Genomic DNA, 25,779 nt, shown 5'->3' with positions numbered 1-25,779 from the left:
AGATACGTTCACGTTAAGTATTGTTTGTACCATACACTGCTTCATTTCTAAGCACAAAAGCATGATAAACATATTTACCTAGGTTTTTAATTTGTTCTGCATTTTTACAGCTAAACAGTTCTATCAATTTAAACATGCTTGGATATTTCCAATATTTTTCATGTATATACTGTTTTCTTATGCCATTATATAGTTGGCATTTAAACATGAAATGAAATTCGTCTTCTAAGACGTTGCACATTGTATATTTTCTGTCACTTACCGGTGTACTTGTCGGCCTTGTCCGGCGCCCAGCTTCTATTTGTAATCTATCTGACGATACTCGTAATCTGGACAATGCTTTATTATATTTATCTACATATATGATATTTAGATATTTGCGAAATTTGAAACAAGATATTGTTCTGTAAAATAATGCTCTTGACGAGTCTTCTAACCTACTATTCCAATTCTGTACAAAACTGTCTCGTAATCTTTGCCTAATGACCCACCACGACCTAGTGACCTACTTCTTTCGCACACAAAACTTCATGAAAATCGTTCTTATAATACCGGTAATATACAACTTTTCAGGTGGACAATTTAGGCTCTACCTGAATAAATGTTTTTCACAACTTCATCTGCAAACTTGTTCAGTCAGTCTCTTTTCAGTGTAGTTTTAAGAATATAGATAAATAACTGTCTTACAATGTAGAAACAAAATGTGATTGAAATTTAACTAAATACACTGATTTATGTACATATTACTACATTATACACATTGTCTTGGCCTAATTCTATCAAAATGTCAATTTGAAATTGAATTCTTGCATATCTCATATTTTTCATGCAATAATTTTTCATGCAAAGCATGTATAATTACCATCATGGAAATACAAAAGAATAACGTTATTTTGTGGTGCCTCTTTAACAATAACTACAAATATATCAATATATCAATATCAATATATCAATATATTACCAACATTTTGCTGTAGCCAAACATCATAAAAACCTAATGCACATGATAACGTTTTAACTGCAGAACACCAGTTAATTATTTGAGGAGCATTATCAAAATCACTTTTCAGCATTTGATGTATTCTATAGACATATTTGCTGTCATCACTATGTATCCATTTCAGCCAATATTTTATAATGTTATAATGCTGCATCGTTTGGAATGACATTCTACCTAGTTCCTCATGTATAAAATCGTTTTATGTAGTTTTCTTTACCCCTTTTTACAGTATTGCAAATGTACTCTTTCTATAGCATTACAATCACCAAATGCTACCTATAACTTCCGTAGTTCAAAATAGAAGAGACTAATTCATCGAAAAGATCTAATTTATGTAAAGGTGTTAAGTACGTAAATTTATGTACGTATTTAGTTAATGTGAATATTGCTTTCTGGGCTTGTCCAGCTAATGTAGTTTTTGCAGCACTAAAGGAAACACCACTAGAAAAAAACAATTCCTAAGTAGGTAAATCTGTTGACAATTTCAGTTTCACATTCATTATAATAGAATTTAAGGTAGTGTGCCGCCTCTTCTAAAAATCATAACCTTCGTGTTTTCGGTGTTTACTTTAAGTTTCCATGTACTACAATAATCTTGTAAAATCAATAGACTATTTTGTAATTTTTCAGCAGAATTTGCAAATACAATTATATCGTCTGCATATAACAGAAGAAACATCTTAAACATATTAATAGCTAGCCCTTCAAGGCCACTATGTATTTATAAAAGTATCTTCTAGACTATTAATATACATTGTGAATAAAAAGGGAGATAAGCATTCCCCTTGTCTAACACCGAGTACACATGTAAATTCATCACTCAGCTTATTTAAGTACTTTACTATTGACTTATCAGAAGCATACATTGATTGAATTATATCTAATATTTTACCCCTTAAGTCTAGTTTAACAAGTTTGTACCATAAATTATCTCTTACAATGTAATCAAATGCCTTACTGTAATCTACAAATAAACAAAAGAGTTGCTTCCCTTGATTAAGTATATGAGATATTAAGCCATGTAGAATAAAAATATTATCGACAGTGCTCATATATTTATACATACATTTAATTCATCAAACATTACTTTAAACTCTCCATTTCTATATCTATTATTAAAATCTAAAATATCTTCATCTGGCATAAAATAGTTATCAAGCGGGTTGTTTACAGCTTTGAAATAAATTTCAAACTCTGTCAATAGGATATCCGACCTTTTAACACATGCGGATTCTTTCAATAAATTCCAATTCATACGTGCATTTTTAACTATTTAAAAGCACATCGGTTTTTTCTTTGTCATATGCATATCTACATTTTCGTAATAATATTTTATACTCGTATCTTGCTTTAACCATGCCCTTTCTGTTTTGTTCGCAAGGATTATTACGATATTTATTTGAATAACGTAAAAATTCATATCTCATCTCATGGCATTTATCATTATACCAAGGTTGATCACTATTATTATATTCTGACGTCATATGATCATCAAAAGAACTAACTGATTTGCATTTCTTCTTAAACAAAGGTCCTGCTACAGAATCAACAATTGATTCGAATTTATGCAAACAATCATCATCATTTTCATTATTTGTAGAAGTTTGTATATCAGACAGACAGTAAAATATCACAATTTTTAGTTACACTAGTGCTTTTCAAACCGTCCACAAATTGCTTAGACAGCCCTTTGTTCCATACATATTTAGACTGAACAGTTTCCTCCCCTTGTTCGTTTCCAGCGCTATATACATTGTCACACCTTTTATCAAATACTAACGAAAATGTAACAAGACAATAATCAGACAAAATATTTGGGTCATGTACTGTAAAATCTTCAACTGAGTCGAATAAATGTGGTCTACATAAAACATAATCAATGACACTAGAACCACGACTGTTAACAAACGTATTTTTGAAGACTCGAACCCAGTTCTACCGTTAAGAACTCTAACACCTGTCTGTTTACTGAAATCTAGCAATAATAAACCGTTATTATTAACATGACCTTGATCCTGAGAACATCTCGGAAATTCAATGTCTGTACTATAATCTTACGGTAAAATATCAATATTTGCATCATTATCCCCAATGACATAATCTGGTAATACACTGGTTCTAGCACTGTAATCCCCACAAAGAACAATATTTGCATTATTAGAACAATTATTTTCAACATAAACAACGGAGTCAATCAATCTATCGAAAATATTATCATCAGCTAATGCTTGTCTGCTGCTATCATCTGGCAGTACATAAGACAAACAAATATATAAATCATTTTGAATTCTCAGATTGTTCGCACTTAGTTTTACCCATAGAATATCATTTCTGCTTGTAAAGAATAGCGTATCTGGCGATGAATATTCATTTCTTATGTCCATAATAATACCACCAGAATTGCGCTAACTAGTTTTCACATTTTTTCCTATTTAAAACGAAACCTTCAACATATAAATCTGACATGCCATCTGTCCAGGTTTTTTTTTAAATCTTTTTGTTTTGGGTCTAACGCCGTTTTTCAACAGTATTTCAGTCATGTAACGGCGGGCAGTTAACCTAACCAGTGTTCCTGGATTCTGTACCAGTACAAACCTGTTCTACGCAAGTAACTGCCAACTTTCCCACATGAATCAGAGGTGGAGGACTAATAATTTCACAATATCGTTTATCAAATAGTCACGGAGAACATACGCCCCGCCCGGGGATCGAACTCACGACCCCGCGATCCGTAGACTAACGCTCTTACCTACTGAGCTAAGCGGGCGGGCCGTCCAGGTCTCAGTTAATAGTATTATATCGTTTTCACAGAAAACAGTTTTTAACTCAGGTTGTTTTAGTTTATTTGTGCGTTTTGAAATTAAACTGTTAATATTTAACAAAGCAAGACACAGTCGCACCTTCTCCGCGCTACCTTAGTTACGGTTAATGTCAGGTGGAGGCGGGTCACATGACAGCTTTTCGTTGTTGACTCAGTTATCTATAGAAGTCGGGAAATTCAGGACTCGAGATGCTCTTCTGTTAATCCGTGGGGTCGCTGACTGTGACCTTTGAAGACGCTTTACACTCATATTAATAGCACGTGAAATGTGTACAGGTTTGTTTACAATGTGTTTATCTTGTGTATTGACACGTTGTTTTACAAACGTTTGGTCATTCGACAAGGACGCAGATGGATTATTCACTGGTGCACTTGACTTATTAATAGATTGTTGTGTTTTAACTAGAATAGATGAATTCACAGTGTTATTTTGTGGCTGGGATGCATTTGATTTTAATGTCTCGGTAAGTTTATTTCCTATTCTAACCTGCACTTTGGACTCAGAACTCTGTGTCTCCGATGCAATCTGTGATTTCTTGCTCTTCCGTCATGGGTTGGGTAGGTGTTCGTGAGCACTGTTCTGTCCCTACAAGAGGGATCACTCCCACGAGCTGTGCCTGATCGCGATGTACAGAGCTGTCTAGCTGTGGAGTGGGAATGGGTACGTTCTGACTCGAGTTCTGCTCGATTAGGCCAGTGGATTGGACCCAAGCCTGTTGCTGGGCTGTGGGGAGAGGTGGACGTGTGGGAATATTTGCCTGCAGTGTATTGGCGCAGTTTAATTCATGGGATTGCACTGAGTACAGATCGTTCTGTTTTGCACTTGGCACTGTTGCACTAAGGCCCGTACATACTGGGCTTGGGACATTGTTCACTGTTTGTAATGGAGGTACCAACTGGCAAGCACTAGACATTGGTAGCCCTATCGGCATGAACTGGGACTGTAGAGGTGGGAACACTTGTGGAAATGTGAAAAGTTGGGGTGCTTGGGGAAGTGGGGGTGGTGTGGGCACTAAATTTCTGTTCCACGCTACTTGATGTGGGGGAGGGGCTGCTGTCGGCGCTCCAGGCATAAAGCTGCTTCCAGTAGGTTCTTGTTGCCCTCCTGTATGTAGAGATTCTTGTGGTATAGTGTGCAATGGCGTGTTTTCAACACGTTTTTCCTCCGACAATCGATTTGAATTGGCGAACTTATTCCAGTCCGGAAGTTCGTCTTGAACTAGTTTTCCATCATGAATTAGTTTTGCCGGATACACAATTTGGATCTTGGAATTAGGAAAGTCTCGTTTCAGTTGTTTATATTGCGGCCATAGTTTTGAACGGGCTTCTTAAATTTCTTCATGGAAGTCGTAATCTATTGAAAATGTTTTACCCTTCAACATCGTAACTTTGCTCATTATATGTTCAACATCACAATAATCTCTTAAGTTGACAATGATTGGCCTTTTCTGTAACTGGTTTCGTCGACTGGGTCCACCTAGTCTATAGGCGCGTGTTATGTATATGCGTCGGGGATCTATATCAAAATGGTTGCCCAGGAACTCTCGAATGAGTTGAAAGCAGTTTTCACCTCTGTTTTCCATAAAACCTCTAAATTCATTTTATATCTCATAAAGGCCTCAACAATGACCTTAGATGACCAAATAATGGTTTGTGGGCATCGTTTTGGCGCAGAATACAGCAGTAACTGACCACCAAAACATGTTCCAGATTACAGATGAGGTCTTCTTTGGACGTATGCCGTTGGCAGTCTTCAAATCCGCCGACAATGTTGTATATACTATCATTTGAATATATGCAAAAGCAATATATTCACATGGTTTTATTTATCCTAAAGTCCTTTAGGACGCTGTTAATTACAGCAGTAACAAGGATTCGATCCCATTTTTGAACGTCTGAAAAATGCTTAAAATTACGATTTTCAACAGATTTACCGTTCTTCGCAGGAATATAAAGTAAAAACTGCTAAAACTAATTTTATTTTGTATATAATAAAGACTTCATCAAGGAACTTAGGAAACCAAATCGTGTCTCATGTGCATCGTTTCGGCGCAGAATACAGCAGCATCTAAGCACCAAAATATGTTTCAATTTTGTGATTGGGCTTTTTTTCGACGTATGCCGTCGACATCCTGAAGATCGGTCGGCAATGCAATATGTACTTTTATTTGGACACACATACTTGCAATATATCCACATAGTTTGATTTATCATCAGGTCCTCCTGGACGCTGTGGATTACAGCAGTAACAAGGATTCGAGCCCATTTCCGGACACATGGAAAATGCTTGAAATTACGATTTTCAACACATTTCATTGTTCTTCGTCGGCACATATTGCTGAAACTAAATTCATTTTATATCTCATAAAGGTCTCAACAATGACCTTAGATGTCCAATTAATGGTTTGAGGGTATCGTTTTCGCGCTGAATACAGCAGTAACTGACCACCAAAACATGTTCCAAATTACAGATGAGTCCTTCTTTGGACGTATGCCGTCGACATTCTTCAAATCCACGGCAATGTTGTATATATTATTATTTGAACAAATGCACAAGCAATATATCCACATGGTTTTATTATGTCTCTCCCCCCCCCCCCCACCCCCCCCCCCAACCCCCCTCTGGGGGAGACATATTGTTTTTGCCCTGTCCGTCCGTCCGTCCGTACGTCGAACTTCATTTCCGAGCAATAACTGGAGAACCATTTGACCTAGAACCTTCATAGGATTGTAGGGCTGCTGGAGTAGACGACCCCTATTGTTTTTGAGGTCACTCCGTCATAGGTCAAGGTCACAGGGGCCTGAATATTGAAAACAATTTCCGATCAATAACTAGAGAACCTCTTGATCCAGAATGCTGAAACTTAACAGGTTGATTGGTGATGCAGAGTAGATGTATCCTGTCGATTTTGGGGTCACTCCGTTAAAGATCAAGGTCACAGGGGCCTGAACATTGAAAACCATTTCCGGTCAGTAACTTGAGAACCACTTGACCCAGAATGTTGAAACTTAACAGGATGATTGGTCATACAGAGTAGATGACCTCTGTTGCTTTTGGCGTCACACCGTTAAAGGTCAAGGTCACAGGGGCCTGAACATTGATAACCATTTCCGATCAATAACTTGAGAACCTCTTGATCCAGAATGTTGAAACTTCATAGGATGATTGAACATGCACAGTAGATGACCCCTGTCGATTTTGGGGTCACTTTGTTAAAGGTCAAGGTCTCAGGAGCCTGAATATGGAAAACAATTTCCGATCAATAACTTGAGAACCACTTGACCCAGAATGTTGAAACTTCATAGGATGATTGAACATGCAGAGTAGATGACCCTTATTTATTTTGAGGTCACTTGATCTAAGGTCAAGGTCACAGAACAGTGACTTGAGAACCACTAGGCCAAGAGTGTTGAAATTTAGCAGGATGACTGGACATGCCAAGTAGATGATCCCTTTTGCAGCCAACCATCAGTGTCTCTTTGACTTTCGCTCCTGACCCCTATTGACTTCTTGCCTGTAGGACTTTGCATTGGGGGAGACATGCGCTTTTTTACAAAAGCAATTTCTAGTTTATCCTCAAGTCCTTCAGGATGCTGTGGATTACAGCAGTAACAAGGATTCGAGCCCATTTTCGGACATCTGAAAAATGCTTGAAATTACGATTTTCAACACATTTCATTGTTCTTCGTCGGCACATATTGCATAAATTGCTGAAACTAAATTCATTTTATATCTCATAAAGCCTCAACAATGACCTTAGATGACCAATTAATGGTTTGAGGGCATCGATTTCGCACAGAATACAGCAGTAACTGACCACCAAAACGTGTTACAAATTACAGATGAGGTCTTCTTTCGACGTATGCCGTCGGCATCCTGAAACACCGTCGGCAATGAAATATATCTTATCATTTGGACATACATAGCAGGAATATATCCACATGTATTTATTTATCCTCTAGTCCACCTTGGCGCTGTGATTTACAGCAGTAATAAGGATTCGAGCCCATTTTTGGACAGCTGAAAAATGCTTTAAATTACTTAAAAAAACTTACAAAACTGATTTCATATTGTATTTTCCGCAACTTCAAACTACTGTTGTTACTGCTATAACTTCCAATAGTAGTATTGTTGTTGTTGCTAAAACTGCCAACAGTAACAGAAGTAATACTGTTGTTACTGCTATAACGTTCTAGCAGTAATAGCAGTAATACTGCTGTTACTGCTATAATTTCCAGCAGTAGTAGCAGTAATACTGCTGTTACTGCTATAGCGTTCCGGCAGTAACAGCAGTATTACTGCTATTACTGCTAGAACGTTATAGCAGTAATAGCAGTAATACTGCTGTTACTGCTCTACTGCTAACTTCACGCTGGTATTTTCTTCGTTATTGAATCATAAACTATATTTAGATGATATTGATATGGTTCTAATTGGTCAATATAATTCTGATTGGATACCACGCATCTGATTGAACATTCTTAAATCAGATAAAGACTTTTTTCTCCACCATGCAGCATTAAATGCGTTAATTGATGCTTCAGTCCAGGGGCCGTATTCATAAAGCATCTTAAGTTCAGTGTAACTTCCGAAAACCGGACGACCTCCGGACCAGCCTAAAAGTTCGGTATTTGGAAGTTTCCGGAATTCTGAAGTTTGAAAATTTGTAGGCAAAGTGGACGTGGTGCACAAGAGTTATGTTTTCTTATAATTATGTAGGATGAAGGAGATTATTATTCTTTATAATTTTACAAGTTTATATAAGGTAATTAATTGATTGATTAGTTAATTAATTAATTACAAACATTAAGGATAATAAATAACAAATATAAGAAAAAAAACATATCTATGATAATTTTACCATCTTTGGAGTCCCGAGTTCTTCAATATTTAATTAATGTTGATAATGCATATAATAGTATAATCGATGTAACTAAATCAATTAAAACACCGGTCTTTATCTCATTCAAACATAAAGAAAATTTTTCACACATAAGATATTTTATTCATCACGTTTTTATACATTGAAAACCAATGAAAATAATCGCCGATTACTTTCTTACTTTTGCATCAAATGATCATTGTGATTATAAAGCATGTCAAAATAAACGACTGCTGCTAATAGATAAACAGAATAAAATGTTGACAACTTGCCACGGGCGTTTTTTGGATTAAAAGGTGACACTTTTAATCTGGCAAATATTTTGCCGTTCGGTTTTCGGAAGTCGATTTTAGTGTTAAAATATAAACGGTCTTTCAAAAATCGGCCAGTTTTCAGAATTTGGAAGTTCCCGTTTTCAGAGGTTTAAAATATATAGAAATAAGAACAGAAAAAACGGGACCTTGAGTTTCGTGCGGTTTTCAAAGGTTTCCGGTTTTCAGAAGGTCCGGTTTTCGGAAGTTCCACTGTATAAGTTTTGACTTAAGTTGAAAATTTTACTTAAGTTTGTGGTGATTTCAGCTTAAGTCTTAGTCAAAAACTCGAGTCCTATTCATAAAACATCTTAAACTTAAGATACGTAAGAAATGACTTAAGTAGGGTCAATTTGTTGCTTAAAGTTAAGTCACCTAGCACCCTGTCTTATCTTTTAAGAAATGTTTTAAATCAGAAAACAAGATGGCGTGTGAGTACGATTCAATTGTAGTTTTTCAGATAAAAGCACTTTAAACATAATTGTTAATGTTATATCTATCTGAAATTAATGTATTTTTAATGTTTTCATCCACAATAAAAGCTATTTATAAACTGGACCAAGGGAAATAACTTATTCTGAACTGTCAAAGTTGACATAGTTTCTGCATAGAAGCATTTCTTTGTTTTATTTGGGAAAACTATCATTTCTTTGTAGCATAGAAAGTAAGGATAGAAATTTAAACTAAATCGTGTTCGTGTACAATTTCTTTCGCTTTATGCCTATCGGTATTTAAAGTGAATGTTATTTGTTTTCGCGATATGATGGGTGAAAAATTTAGCCTTCTCAGCTTCAGGCACATCATCAATTCTAAATTGTAATAAATGTTTATGTAAAACAATATTGGTGACGTACAGATTATATAAAAACAAACCGAAGTTTTCAGTTGCTTTATCTCGGCAATTGACCTTCTGTCTGATCAAATATTTTCAAATTGAAACAGAAGGTAGACTCTACAGACTACATGAACAGATGAAGGATTTTCTACCGTGACTTGCAAGGCTATGAACTATCAAAAGTAACTTTATTTCTGTTTTTGTTTCTTACACCTAAACAATAGTATATCAATATGGAGTTGCCCCAACAACACACTTGTCAGCTTTCAACAGCAGCTACTGGTTGTTTATAGAAGTGGCTAGGTGTCTGGTATACGAGCGTGAACCTATGTTTACGTTCGATAAACTAGGTTTTTCGAACAAAACTATGATTTTTGGTCGTAAACATAGGTTCACTTTTGTAAACTATTGTTCACGCTCGTGAACCCAGGTTCACGCCCGTAAACATAGGTTCTTGTTCAATCGAAACCTAGTTTAACGAACATAAACATTGGTTAAATAGCGTAAACTAAAGCTTTTCCTATCCGTCGTTATCCTATGTTCATGAGCGTGTATGGCACGCCAATTGTCCGATAATTAGGTGAACCCAGGTTCACGGTCGAAAATCTAAGATTAACGATCGATAAACCAGAATTTTTGAATACTAACATTTACGCCCGTTATCATATTTTTTTCGCTCGAAAATATAGGTTAGTATTCGATAATCCTAGTTTTCCAACCAAGAACGTAATTTTTGCATACACATTAAAAGAAACATTCATCGTTATATATTAACATTCTTTATTCGTACCTTCTGAATTTCCACCTTCTCCACGACTGCTCATGCTTTCGTTATCTTTTATGGCTGCTTTGAATTCAGCAAGAATTTCTCTCTTTGGTTTCTTCGTATTTATTCCGTGTTTGTCAAGAGCTGATATTACTGCGGGATCGCAGATATCATGACTTCTACTGCACTTTCCAGATCCACACACACCTTTTACGTAACTCTTGCAAATATGTATGTAAGAACAAGAGCCAACTCTTTCACAACCTCTGCCATTGTATTTAAAGCATATCTTTAGGCCAGATTGTTTTAACATTTTTTCATCTACACTCTCAGCTGAAAGAAAATAATTGATATCTGTAATGATATTTTTATTTTCAAATGAATGCAATAATGTCTGTTCTCTGTAAATATAAATTCTGACTCTTCTGATGTTTCTTGCATTTTCAAAGATCGTTGAACAAAATGAATTTGAAAAAAATGCATATAAAATGAATTTATCGTATCAACACTTGATAAATAGTCGAAAGCAAAAATATCACTGCAAGTTGTAAACGATAAATACAGCAGCCTCGTTAATACTCGTTTCATGGTTACACTTTAAAAGTTCTACTTTCGTCACGGTTGCTCTTGCTTCTGTCATCTTTTAAGACTACTTGATGTCAGCAAGTATTTCATTCGGGTTTCTGTTTATATCTACACCATGTCTTTCAAGTATTTCTTTAACTCTGGGATCGAAGATGTCGTGATTTTTACTACACTCGTTTCCACATGTGCTTTTCACGTAAATCCTGCACATATGTAGGTAAGAACAAGAGTCATCTCTTTCACAACCGCTGCCATTGTATTTGTGACATAATTTTAGATATGTCGTGCGATTTGCGTTTCTTCCCGAGATGTCTTCTGATCTCTCTATCAATATATATAAACAAATCTCAGCTAACAGTGTTTCCGCTGTATGGCTTGATTTTTTGTCCCGCATGCGAAATATTACAAAATACACAGGTAAGCTTGACTTGTGTATAACTGCTGTTTTTGCTAAGGACAACCGTAAACAAATAGCAAAAATGGTGTTTAGATTATACAGTAAAGATTTTCACTTTTGTGAAGAAAGCATTTAACTTTGTATTTTTATTGTTAGTATACTAAATAAAAAAAAAAACATAATTGGAAGAGTCATGTGATTTGTCGGCCTTGATTATCCCAAAATGAGACTCAAAAAAGGGAACTATGTTTCAGTCCTTTAAATCATGTAGTATTTCCAAAAATTTAGTTTAAGACTTTGAACAGATATTATCGTTGACACAGTATTTATTCAATTTCTGTTTGCAATTTCAGGTTCATGAAGGGTTTACAAGTAAACATACACATATGTTTCCTTCAACTGTCTGCATTCCTATTCCTTATTTTTTTCATTCTTACATCCATTTAACAATGATAGTACAATATCTGAGCATGAACATGAATTCAGTCAATGGAGGAGGGGTACATATAGTGTTAATATTTTAGAGTCACATTTCTTATCCCCTCTATAATTTATTTCACACTTAGATGTAAAAAATGTAAGGTCTTTTTACTTGTCTGCTGTATAACATATTATGCATGCATGGGCTTTCCAGTATCATGGAACAATCATTCACCATAGTAAGATGTTTTGTCTCATTTAAAAACAATGCACCTATCTGAAAATTCTTGGTCACACTTACAAGTAAAAAAAAATCATTTTTGTGTCCGGTTTATAACTTTTGTACGAATGGATGGATGCTCCTTTAACATGAAACAAATATCCAACATTACTTGACAATGTGTTGAGTTTAAGATCTATACCGCTAGCTCAAATGTCAATGTCACAGAGGTTAAATTTTTTGCTTATTCTTTCTTCTTGGGTCTATGACATATGCAGTTTTGTATATATAGATGGATATTCAAGTAACAACACAAACATTTACCATATAAATACAATGTATCAACTGGAAGACTTAGTCACCTTAACATTAATGTTGAAAACAATATTTAGAGGTCTAAAATTAAATGTTGTATATATCTTTTATATACATAGAAGGATATTCAAATAACTTAGTACTAATTTAAACGATAAAAAAAACAATATAATATTTAATCATTTAAATGTGAAATAAATATGTACTGTCATATTTCATTTTCAGTCCAAGACTTTAGTAAACATGTTCTATTGTCACAGTGTCTTTACTCATGGGACTCACACTTTTGTATCCTAACATCTCAAAGCGGGGCCATCCTTGTATTATGGACACAATTTAGTTTTTGTGTTGAACTCCTTCTTAAACCTATTAATCTTAACATAATTTCATATGTTTAACATAACAATTATTGCCTTTATGCCGAAGCATACCAAGAACACTCCAGGGGGTAGGACGTAAATGGTGTCTTTCGGTGGTTTAAGTGAGAAAATTGTGCCTAACGGGTAAATATGGCGTATGTTGTTGACAAATCATCACCCTAGGGTGGATATTTGCCAAGTATGTGAATTTTTCTTTTACATGCATACATTCTGTGACCAAGCTATTTATGTCCTCCCGACAATTTATCCCGAGTCTGTACCTGGCGCCGTAAAATGTAAGTACGTGCTAAATGCAATCAGTAACTACGAATATAGGTCAAATGTTATAAGCACTAAACCCGCAACTGGGAAACGACACTCATAATAAGACAGTAGAAAATGTATTATCATTATTATTATTGTTATTATTATGATTATTATTATTATTATTATAAATAACAGTTTTTACTTTTATATCACATTTAAATGTATAAAATCATCCAAAGTTGAGTCTCGAGCCCACTTCATTGTAAAAAGATTTGTATGAAAAATTTCGGTCGTGGCTCAAGTACGGCTTGTACCCACGTCATTCGTGTTAAACGGGCGACTGCTTTACCACCAGACCAACGCTCCCCTCAACCCCCTCCCCCAAACATTAATAAAACCCTCGTATATATAAATATCATTAAGTTCAAAATTGCAGTGCTTTTCTGCAGATCCTCCAATAATGCAAACAGCCTGTATATGAATTATAACTGTACATGAACATTAAAAATACAGACATAAAAACAAACAAGTCAAACGGATTTAGATATAATGCATTGAAAGTTAAGAAAATTATGTCTCTGTTTACAAAGATTTTATGTAATAGTCTTTTAAATCTGGCAATGTTTTGGCATGTCTAATTTTTATTTTTAGAGTGAGTGTCATAGTCGTGCGTAAGGCTCCGATTACCATAGAAAATAGCTGAAGCCATTGGCACAACTAAAGAAACATTGTCTTTTGATCTTATGCTTCCAGCCTTCCTGTATATTTATGTTATGTCCCTAAAATAGGCATGAAAATAATCACGCAAATTATTGTATGAGGTGGGTGTGCGGGTGTAGACTTTTTTTCTTGACCCTGTATCTCAAGAGTAGCTGATGGAGTTTACTCAATAAAAAGGTAAAAAGTCATTGACAGGACGTCATATAATGCTAGAAGCTGTATTCCTAACATGTTGTAGTTTGTGTAGTTTGTCGAAAATGGTGTTAGGAATATCACCTAAAGTTCATTTATAATAACCCTTCGGTATTTAACTGAAAATTATGATTGTTTTTTCAGATTTTCATACTCTAGCACAAAGACCTTCACAACACACAACTGTGTAGACATTTAATATACTCTGATACATTTGTTTTTGCCTGTGTGTGTACTGAAGTTGAAGTTAAATGTAATGTGTTCCATGCACTTGTCTACAGTTTTTGGAGTTAATCCGTATAGAAACCCATGTGATATTATTCTTGGTCCATCATCAGTCGCAAGGATTAGCGAAAACTTTGCGACAAATCTCTGTGTATTTACTTTTTGAGACGGATCTGTATACAGTATTATACCAATAATAAGGCATAAATGAAACGACTTTCAAGTTCATTTTGCCTGTGTTTCCAAAAAGAATGCCTGGAAATATATTTGATGGTATTTTTTTCTTTTCACTTCTCTTCCTCAAGGGAAATTAAAAAGCTTTTGCGGATTATTGCATTTTGTCAAAAGTAGGTAAAAATTAGAAAATATGTAACTTATCAAATATGTGCAAGTTATTTTACTAACCGCGTGCCGTCGCTATTGGCGATTTGACGTCTTCGCCTGATCCAGCGGCAGTCGTTGTTGGACGCCCAACGTGTTCGACTTTGACGGCTTCTCCACCAGTATGTGATGCACTGTGTGCGTTAATGAGTGCAACAACGATGGCAGAATCCACGTCATCCGTGATATAATCACATCCAGGGACGGGACATCGAACGGCAGGCATCTTTGTTCTGTGAAGAATGTACAAAAAGTTCAGAAATGGAAGGTTATTCCGTTTGTTAATACCTTATATCTTATCAATGTCTGCAAATAGAAATATACCACAATCATAGAAATGCAGGTAAACATAATATTATCCTTCAATAACATTCTAAAATTGGAGCGCGATTTTACGAATTAACTCAGAACGAGTCGTGTATCTCATTTGCATAATTCGACCTGTTTTACAGATGTTAATTGAAATCTACAGCTGTAAAACCAATGTTGTTATATAAAATTTGTAATAATCACGGCTGTAATTTTGAATAAAAATACAGGTCTTTTACAGCTGTACAATTTCGCACAGGGAGTGACAAAAGATGTGGGCATGTCTACAGTACTAACATTTTGAAACATACCAAATCAACATTGTAATAGTACAACTAAGTATGCCAAGCCCCCAAACAGGCTTAAACAGATCGTGTTCAGCTGACTAATATGGAAGAATATATCCACCAGTTCATGATGCATACTGTTTTTTGTAATACAAGACTGTTGACTTTCATGTGTCTTCTATGTTGATTTACATGTATAGTAGGTAGTATCTATGTTTTTCAGAACACAGGTATGAAGATAAAAGGCTTAGAAATGCATGCAAATCTCCAGATATAAATACTGACCAAATTTCTCCGGCGTGTTTCAACTTACTAACTAGCAGTACCAGTGAACTATCATTATCACCGAATCATTTATATTTACCCTATTAGCAGCAAGCGAATGGCGAAGACAATAGGTTTTGTCAGAATTTCAGCAATAATCTTACAAGTTTCGAGAGGATTTCAATCGATTCCAAATTTCAGTTATAAACTAAATACCTCTCCGTATAACACAAAATCATTAGAATTCGCTGTCAAACAGTATTATGACTAAGATCGACTGTCATTTATTCATTTCAATGATTCCTAGACATGAAGTCCATTGTTCACATTTTTACTCGTTACCGGAGCACGTATAAACCCCATTATATTTATAAAAACGAAAGTATGCGAAGAATTCTTGTACAGTATCTACATGCATGTAAATGTTAGATTAGGTCTTGTTTGATGCTTATGAAAATGCATATACAGGACCTTGTTATCGCCTAAACAGTTGCCTTTGAGCACTTCTTGTGGATGATTTACAGATTCATGAAACGGTAGAATGAGTTGAGAGCACAATGTTCTGACGCGATTCAAAAGCTTGAAGCAAAAATAACTGGAATTTGAAGTTCCGACAATATTTGCATGTTCAGTTTAATTTTAGTTGGAAGGAAATTATTAGATGAGTCGAGTATATATTGTACAGCAAAGTGTCATAACTAAAAAAAAAATAATTGAAAATGCAAGTCCTGAATATATGTACAACTCCATGTTGATGATGAAAATTAAAGGAGAATTTGAGTAAACAAGAGAGTCACGAATTGACTGACGTATTTACAGTTCAAACCCTATATGCTTCCCGGGTCATCGACACCGGGTGTATTCAAATGCCCAGAGCAGAGTTTTTTACAGGACACGGAACATTATCTTAAACCCCTGACCTGAAGATAAGACCTTGACCTCTAAGCTAGGAGTGTGGTTTGTGTGTGAGACATTTTGTCTTGTTATGACGAACATTTTTGCCAAGCAATTTAAAACACCATGACGGCTGGCATTTATGAAGTGGACACGAAACGGACCCTGTTCATCCGATTAGAATAATATGAATACATCTGAGGATGTCTCTCAATTATAACCTGGTACTTATAACATGTTTAAATGTTGAGTTCGTCTCAAGCCGGGGCAAGAGGGCTTGGGCGATAGGCTGCATTTCCACTACCGTCCATGAACAGTCTCATTCAAACCGAGCCTGCAACATTTTCGTTAATGTCGTGTTGGGCGACTTGTGGTTTTCCACTTTTTTCTATTTTATTATCACAGCAGCATTGTTTGTGCCGTGTGGGGGCCGTAAAATGTCTCCCCGCCCCTTCAGTCTGAGCTGTTATATTTCGATCTCTTCAGATTGTTCAGCACGACATTATTTTGTGTAAGTATACTGTTTAATGTTTCAGGTTAAATATTTCGGCTAGGGTGGATCCAGTACTCCCCGAAATGTTTAATCACCCCTTGGATATGGTACCTGCTTTTCAATTTTGACTTTTTGAAGTTTCCATGTGCACTGCCGTATGAACACATCTGCGGATGTCTCTTAATTGTCAGCTGGTACTTATAGCATGTTTAAATGTTGAGTTCTGCTCAACCCGTGGCTAGAGGGCATGGACGGTAGTTTGCATTTTCACCACCGTCAACGAACAGTCTCATTCAATCCGAGCCTGCACTATATTCGTTTATGTCGTGTTGGGCGACTTGTGGTTTTCCGTTTTTTCTATTTGACCATTTTTCTTTAAATGTACATGTGCATAGTGGAACTTTTAAAAGTTTTCTGGTCCAATTAAAAATAATTTCAAACAAATGATGCTTTGATGACTTCTTACAAGTAATATTCAAATTATTCTGTTTCGCCAAAAAGCTAGTCTCAAGATTAGCACTTCTGCCTATTTGTATTTAGTGGAAAATTTAAGCAAATGTTCCTTGGGTACCCTTTACAACGATTGTTCAAACTATTCATCAAAAATCATAACTACGAAAGTAAGTTTCTTTTCATACAAAATGTCCTGCTAAATCATTTGTCTAATTTTAAAATATGTCACAGAAATGTTCGTTGGGTTATCCTCTCCAAAGTCTGTTCAAATTATTTTGATTCGTCAACACTATTGTCGCTAGTTTCCATGTATGTGTAAAATCTGGCATTTCAGAAGGATTCCATGGACTGACTTGTTAAAATGTATGCTACATTCTTCACGGACTGACCATGCAGAGCTGTCGTTGGGTTTGTTTGTCCCTGAATGTTCTAGGCTCTGATCTCCCCCGAATGTGCTATATTTTGACCCTCTTTCGGATACAGTGGTTTAACCTGTGTTTTGACACTTGAGATCGATAATTGCCTCTTTTATGTTCTGAATTTCTGATCTCAGTTCACAGTTTTCTTGTTTTAATAATTTAACATCATTTTATGCATGGACTATATTTTTTTCTAATTTACATCTGTATAGGTAGAAAGTGTAAACGACTGGTCTCTAATAAACTGTTTTTCAATATCGCTTATTTTCAGCTCCATACTATTCGAGCGGGAAGTTATGTCAAAAACTGATACAACAACTGATCGTATCAACATTGTCTAGCCTTTGTAATATACACTGTAAAATTTCATCTGTTGATTTGGTTGATTGGGTTGGAGTCATGTATTTGGGGGTAAATATGAAAGACTAATTCCCCGGGTTACAATTTGCAGGTAGGGGCGTTGACATATTGAAGACAAAGCACTATGTTGTTTTGATGAGTTGACTGCCATCTTGCCCTTCGTCTGCCTCTTGGCGTCAGTGTCCTTTTTGTTGGGCGTAATACTCAGTCACTTTACAGGTCACTGTCGATACTCAGTATTATATCTAAGATTTTTGAACGGGTTATATATGACAAAGTGGAAGCCTATTTTTATAAAAAAAAGGAGCTTCTCTACAGTTTCGAGTCTGGATGTAGACGTAGGTTCTCAACTGATACTTGCCTTATTCATCTTTCTGATTTTATTCGCTTCAAAATGGACAAAGGTAACTTGGTCGGAATGGTACTTTTAGTTCTGCAGAAGGCCTTCGACACGGTCGATCATGGTATTTTACTAATGGAACTCGAAGCTGTGGGTCTTCATGTTAATGCCCTACGCTGGTTTAGGTCTTATCTATCTGATAGACATCAGTTAGTCGATTTTTCAGGCACAATGTCTTCTGAGGCACCGGTCACCTGTGGTGTACCGCAAGAGCCTATCCTCGGTCCGCTGTTGTTCTTGAGCTATGTGAATGATATGTCAGCCGTGTAGATGACAAGGTTCTCTTATATGCTGATAACTCTGGAGTTTTGGTAACCGGTAAGTGTAAGTCGGAATCGAAGCTATCTTATCCAAGGATCCCGAAATAATTAGTGCCTGGCTTGTAGATAATAAGCTTTCTTTACATTTGGGCAAAACAGAGTCTATTTTGTTTGGGTCCAAGCCAAAACTTAGAAATGGTTTTAGTTTGGCTATTACCTGTAACGGTGTGGGTATCTCAGCATCTGAAACAGTGAAGTACCTGGGTGCTACACTGGATCAACAGTTATCAGGTGAAAGAATTGCTTGGTCTGTAATCAATAAAGGTAACTCCAGGTTAAAATTTCTGTATAGATATGGTAAATTTCACACTAGGAAATTGCTGGTGATGTCCTTGCCTTGGTTCAATGTCATTTTGACTATGCGTGCAATATCTGGTACACTGGTTTGAGTCAGAATCTTAAAAACAGACTTCAGACTACTCAAAATAAGCTTTTTTAGGTTTGGATAACAGGTTTCATATTGGGCCAGAACAATTTGTCTACTTGGATTGGTTACCAGTTTCAAAGAGGGTTGATCAGATCACATTTTGTCATGTTCACAAAATCAGGTATGGTTCTGCCCCAGTCTACCTTGGGGAAAATTGTGTCCCATTAAACACTGTGCATACTCGTAATACAAGGTCAAGCGTAGATGCACAATCCAACCTTGTTGATTGTGGTGGTAGTTATTATTTCAGGGATACTGGGCGATTTTCCAAACCCAGAGTCCGTGGTTTTGGCGAAAGGTCTTTTGCTTCAAAGGGAGTTCAGTTGTGGAACAACCTCCCTCAGTCTATTAGAGATATCCCTGTCCAAAGTAGATTCAAGGCTGTTGTCAAGAAGCATTTGTTGTCATATAGACATTTAGATATATTTTTAACTGATTGGAACATTTTAATTCTAATTATTTTTCATTTTTACTTAGTACAGTGCTCGTTTAATTAATTTAATAATTATTTATTAAATTTTTATCAATAGATAAGTATTTAAATATTTTTTTATTTAATTTATTATTTTTCTATTTATTTTTATTAAGTACAGTGCTGGTTTAATTATTCTATCAATTATTTATTAATTTTTTTATCAATAGATAAGTATATAAAAATGTATTTAATTTAATTTATTACTTTGCTATGTAGTTTTGTCAATGCTCAAGGTGTAAGTAAGAATCTCACTCTAAAGTTTATTTTTTATAATGTGTAAGTTTGTGCAATAACTTTGATTTCTTTCAAGTATAATCGTGCATAATGCTCAAATTTTATCAGTAATACATATACTGGAATTAATAATTTAAGCTCTCTGTGATAATTACATTCCTCTATGCAGATAATTTATTATAATATGCACTCTATGTAGAATGATATATTTATCATAATTAATACATGATTTTCCCATGGTACCGCCACCAGTAACAAAGACCACAATGGAAATAATTGAAAATTACTTTTCACTTTTTTGTGTTATCCTTGGTATTGGTGTGCATGTCATGGTGTTTAAAATGTGTATATTAATATGCTATTACTTTTGCTGATATTTATGCATTTTGTTATTGCCATGCTATGTCACTTGTACCTAAATAAACTTACTTACTTACTTATTTATCCTTCCGATTTCTACTTATCAACAGCAGAGACTAATCCAGTAAAACAAACTCTCGTAATTACATTTTCAGCATGTTACCACCAGTGCTCTTTATACTACAAGACAGGCAATTGTGAAATTAACACTTTGAAATGAAAGTCGATTCAACGTTTAAACTTGCATCCACTTGTTAACCCATAGTATCGGTCAACGGGTCTTTAACCATTCCATCAAAAGACACCGGTACTGACAACTGGTAAGAAATTATTAGTTTTCATAAATCAATCAGTTTTTTTTTTCGTGGAATACTTGCAAATGGACACCTGCTTTACATGTATGTTGTAGGCCAGCGGAGCCGCGTGCCAAAATTGATATGCTTTCAACATCATTATAGTTGATCATTACTACAAAATAACTGTTTGCTATGAAATGTATTAATTTTGTTTCCCGGGGAAGGCGCGATAAAAAGAAGGCATCCAGCCCGAAGAAGTGTTCCAAGTGTCAATTTCATACTTGCTAGCCTTCTAGTATAAAGGTGGCAACAAGTGCATTCTCAAACATGCTGCAATTGTAATAAAACGTGTTTCTTTGATCGTCACCTATGGTCAGTTCTTGTTAACATGCTAAAAGATATTGGCTGACAGCCGGTAGGGCAGAGGAAGTTGGAGTGAGAGGATCCTGTCTGTGTAATAAGAAACAACATAGCAAAATGTTACACCCTACCTTGACTTCGATAATGTAAGCAAAGAAGACATTAAAAATAAGTGGCTTCTAAGTTGGAAGGCCGAAAACAGCAGCGACGTCAAAGTTCATCGCTGCAGAAAGACGTATGATTGATGGAAATAGGGTCTTTTCTTGGCACGTCAAAATGAAGAACTCTTGAGATTCTCACCAAGCACTTGGGTTTAAGACAGGTTTGTGCCCGATGGGTGCCTCACATGTAAACCGAGGAGGAAAAGGCTAACGTGCTAAATGAACGCTGAAAAGGCTTTCATAACAGGAGATAAGACCTGTATATACTTTTATGAGCCACAGCACCGTGTTGACAACAGACAGCGGCCGTGGACCAGGTGACCGTAGACCAGGAATTGCAAAACAAACTAGACCTGTCAAAAAGGTTTTGTATTCCGTCTTCTTTAACTCAAGGGGTTCTGTTGTGTAAATTCCTACCATAGGGAGAGTCAGTCATTAGAAAGTTTTATAAAGACAAAGTACTGAAAGCTGTTCGTCGAAAATACAAAAATTACCCCAAGGACTGGTCTTCGCAGTCTCCATATTCATGATAATGATGCAGCTGACAAAAGTGCCATCGTTCAAAAGTTTCTGAGAGATAAAAACGTGGTACAAATCAATCCTTCCGCTTATTTACCAGATCATATTCCTCTTTTCCTCTTTTCAAGGCTGATAAAGATTCTGACTGGGCGCAAATATTTATCGAATAAAGCACTTGAGAATGGTATTTTTTAGTTACTTGAGACCATACCGAGAGGAGACTACTCTGCAGCGTTCACCTCTTGGATTTCACGGCATAGAATGGCCCTCGTGAGTATAAAAAATATATCGATAAATTAATATCAAGTTAACCAAGAAATAGTGCCGGATGAGGCACTTGGGGTCTTCCTCCACCATCAAAAATTCTAAATGATCTATATAGTTAGTGAGAATTTGTGCCTTTATATACGGTCTATGTGGAGTTGAAACTCTTTCATCTGGGTTCAAAATCTGTGATCACTAGATCACAGAAAGACATTTTAACACTATACAGGCAATATTTTCTACTTTATCTGTATGAAATTTCAGTCCGAACTTTTGTCTTCATGATGTCTAGATCAAATCCAACATTAGAGTATTTTCAATTTAAATGTAAGTCATAGAAAACCTTAGAAATTAAGTCATAGAAAACCTTTGGCCATATTATTCTACATGGACTATATCAAAACTGGTCAATGTTTGTCTTAATATAAAATCTATGTGAAGTCTGTAACTGAGTTGTCTAGGGTTTAAAACTATGTCAAATTATAAAATAACCATTCTAAACACTTTAGTGGTCATAAATCCTACCTGATCAATGTAAAAACGGTCCAGATGCATGAAATCTAGGTCAAGTTCTAAATTTGGTATCCCGGTAACTGAACCAAATCACTGAAAACATTGTTAGAATAGAAAATATGACCTATAGTGTTAACAAGATTATTGTATGATTTGACATAATGACCTACTTTCTGACCCAGTTTCAAACTCATCCGACTTCTTGTTAAGACAAATTTTCTGACCAAGTTGCATAACGATTAGATCAGTAATGTGACTACTATAGCGTGTTAAAATTGAAACATTTAACGTCGTACGATGACGAAGGATACAGGACGATCATTCTAGCTCTCATTTCAGGCACATTGTCTCAGGTGTACAACTTGTAATGTTGAATAACATTTTAGTAAATTGTAATTGCGTTAGATCAAATACTTAAACCATATGTGTAATTCAGGCTTTCTCTGACGGATAGACAGACATTTGAACAGACAGAGCCAAATCTATATCCCCACCCTCCGCAAAGAGGTGGCATAATAAGCCACGCCTAATCACCGTCATAGGCATGCATTTGCTGCTGCACATAATATGATTAGATTATGTTGAGACAGCCTTCGTCTTAATTCGAAATGTCTAATATAGTAGACTGCAGCTTCTTTTTACATTATCAATTAAATCACGGTAGATAAAGCAATTATATCATATTTTATTGAAATCTATTAAGTTTCTTTTGCCCCCTTCTTGGTAAAAACTGATCGTCGCTGATGGATGAAAACCTCGAACGTCGTTCTGGCGGATTTTAATTTATTGAATATTTTCATCAATCTTTGAAAGGTAAAATTCTACGAAACTATAGCTTATTCCTATCAAATGTTTAATCACTTGAGGAAAAATCGACCAGTGAGTATTTTTGTTACCTGGAAATTTTTTGTAGTTGATATGTTTACCTGGACAAATCTCGAAACTCGGTATCAACACAATGTTGTGATAGACACACACTTTAGAACGTTTTCATATGAAAAAAATACATGCTCTTTGGTGATAAATTTATATAATCAGTTTCTTTTAAGGTATACAAATAAAAGTTAATTCTTACTCCACGCACGAGAACTTATATTTATCGAAAATGAAAAATCCTGAAAAGAAAATCTCTCATAACTTGTCTCTCTACTTGTAAACACAAAACTGTCGCCTAATCTACTATGTTACCATATTCAATATTGCTATATCGTCCATGCGTATAAAAAGATTTTGTTGATCAATACACAAGTGCTCTCTCTAACTTCCGTTTGTAAATATTATAATGAGCAAAAATGTCAAAGACCGTAAAATCGACCTGTAATTATGAAACGCACGCTCATCTTTCAAGTTGTCATGTTTGTTTGCTGAATTTGGGTAAAGTTATGAAAATTGATCTGCAGCGCGTAGGACTATTTACGGTATTTATTGATTGAGTTTGCTAGTCAATGTTGAACAGTCTCGGCTATTGATATATCAATGAATATTGTCTTGAAAAACTTAAAGAAGATATTACATTATTCATCCAACAATTGTATTTGTTGTTGTTTCATTTTGTAATCTTCTTTTCTGGTATTTTCCGTTTTATAGGAGTGTTATATACAAGAATTATGTCTTTAAAAACATTATAAGTAGATACAAGAGAACTGTTACCTGAAAATCTCTATTTTTCAAACAAAAATATCTGTATTTCACTCTGGTCAAAGTATGGGCGACATGATGTAAATACTTATTAACAAATTCCAAGGCTCATAGTATACAAACACAACCCCTTATACAATAAAATGAACAGTACCAGAGAGAAAAATAAATAAGCAATGCATCTATAGTAGAATTTCCTTCCCTCAAACGGAATTTTTGGATAAACGTTAAACTTTGTTCACAATAATTCATTACTCTTTTGTTACTAATGTAATTCCGCAATAGTAATACGTATTGTCAATATTACCCTTTCTATGGAGTGGTACAATTACGCCTTCAGTCTACGATCCAGAAAATTAACCACTATCTAAAAACAGTCAAATATATCACAAACATGTGAAGATAGGATATCAACAGACTAAATAAAAAAAAAATATTAAAACATTATTTCCAGGATATTTTTTCATTAATTTAACAGCCCCGATAATTTCTTCAGTACTGATAATAACAAATCAGCTTATTTTCCAAACTATTTACAAATCAAGCCCAGATATAAAATCCTCATCTTTACCATCAGTAGACTGAAATATACCATAACCAAGCTCGAAAACACTAAAAATAAGCCAACAGAATTGTATTTCTTAACACTTTTTCTATATTTAGGATATTTCCAGAACTCTTTAGGCTGTGGAAACCATACCTTTTCTCATTAATTTTAGAAGTCTGGTAAAGTTTACGTTTTACCTTGACAACGGTCCTATATATACCTTTCAGCATTAATATCATATTTTCTAAAAGTGATAAAAAAAGCATAAAATATTTCTTGCTTGATTACAAGTCTTATTTTACCCTAGGCAAGTCACTAAACGAAATGACTTTGATAGTAATAGATGTTTTAGAAAACCCTGTTCTGTAAAACCGGTTATTTTCGTATTCCTAAGATTATTATTGAATAATCTATTTCTTTTATTTGTACTTTCTGTTAATGTAACAATATCAACTTTGTTGTAAGTCTAGAACTAAATTCATCTTTATTTATCATAAGACCATTTATATTTAATAAAACTTTTATTTTGTACATTCGCTTCGTAATACAATCATCTGTTGAAATACATGTATTATCGTAGTGGAATAGGACAGTGATCACTCTAAATATGCAATATGAATCTAGGTTTTTTCGGAAAATTAAATCTTTTGTCAACAAGTAATCAATAATAGACGAGCATTTTCAACATGTATAGGCAACACCCGTTAACTATGCGCAAACCAGAGAAGCGCGTATGCCTGTACAAAAACTTAATATACAGCTCGGAGCTTCAGCGAATTAACTATTAAGAGCAGTCACAATACAACGACAAAGTGGCAAACATTTTACTTCATAAAAGTCATCAAATTTAAGATATGTACGCTTTAACACAGTCGTAACTGTTCAAAGCCACAATTTCATATAGAGTAAAATATTGCATGAAGTACATTCTTATAACTATAACAAAAGTCAGTACATAAAGCGTTTTCAATAGTCACATGTCTGTCAAGCAAAAACAAAATGACTAAGTTTAATTTACATGAATATTAACACAAAATTATAATGTTTTCGTAAAACCTAAAAGTCAAAAATGATATTTACAGTAATATC

The 25,779-nt window shown here is 35.1% G+C and overlaps 1 protein-coding gene across 1 annotated transcript in view; it reads right to left on the bottom strand.

Moving 5' to 3' along the window:
• The window catches only part of LOC123527006 (protein mono-ADP-ribosyltransferase PARP12-like), a 41,728-nt gene that overhangs the window by 15,709 nt on the left and 240 nt on the right, over positions 1-25,779 (bottom strand). The window contains exons 2-3 of the mRNA XM_053522665.1: positions 14,722-14,930; positions 10,641-10,949 (exon numbers count right to left, since the gene is read on the bottom strand). Of these exons, the coding sequence (XP_053378640.1) occupies positions 10,641-10,949; positions 14,722-14,923 (511 nt within the window). The 5' untranslated portion in view covers positions 14,924-14,930. The remainder of the gene's footprint in view (positions 1-10,640; positions 10,950-14,721; positions 14,931-25,779) is intronic.

The sequence above is a fragment of the Mercenaria mercenaria genome, chromosome 14 (genome assembly GCF_021730395.1).
Source record: "Mercenaria mercenaria strain notata chromosome 14, MADL_Memer_1, whole genome shotgun sequence".
NCBI lineage: Eukaryota > Metazoa > Mollusca > Bivalvia > Venerida > Veneridae > Mercenaria > Mercenaria mercenaria.
This window is presented reverse-complemented; position numbering and strand designations above follow the sequence as displayed.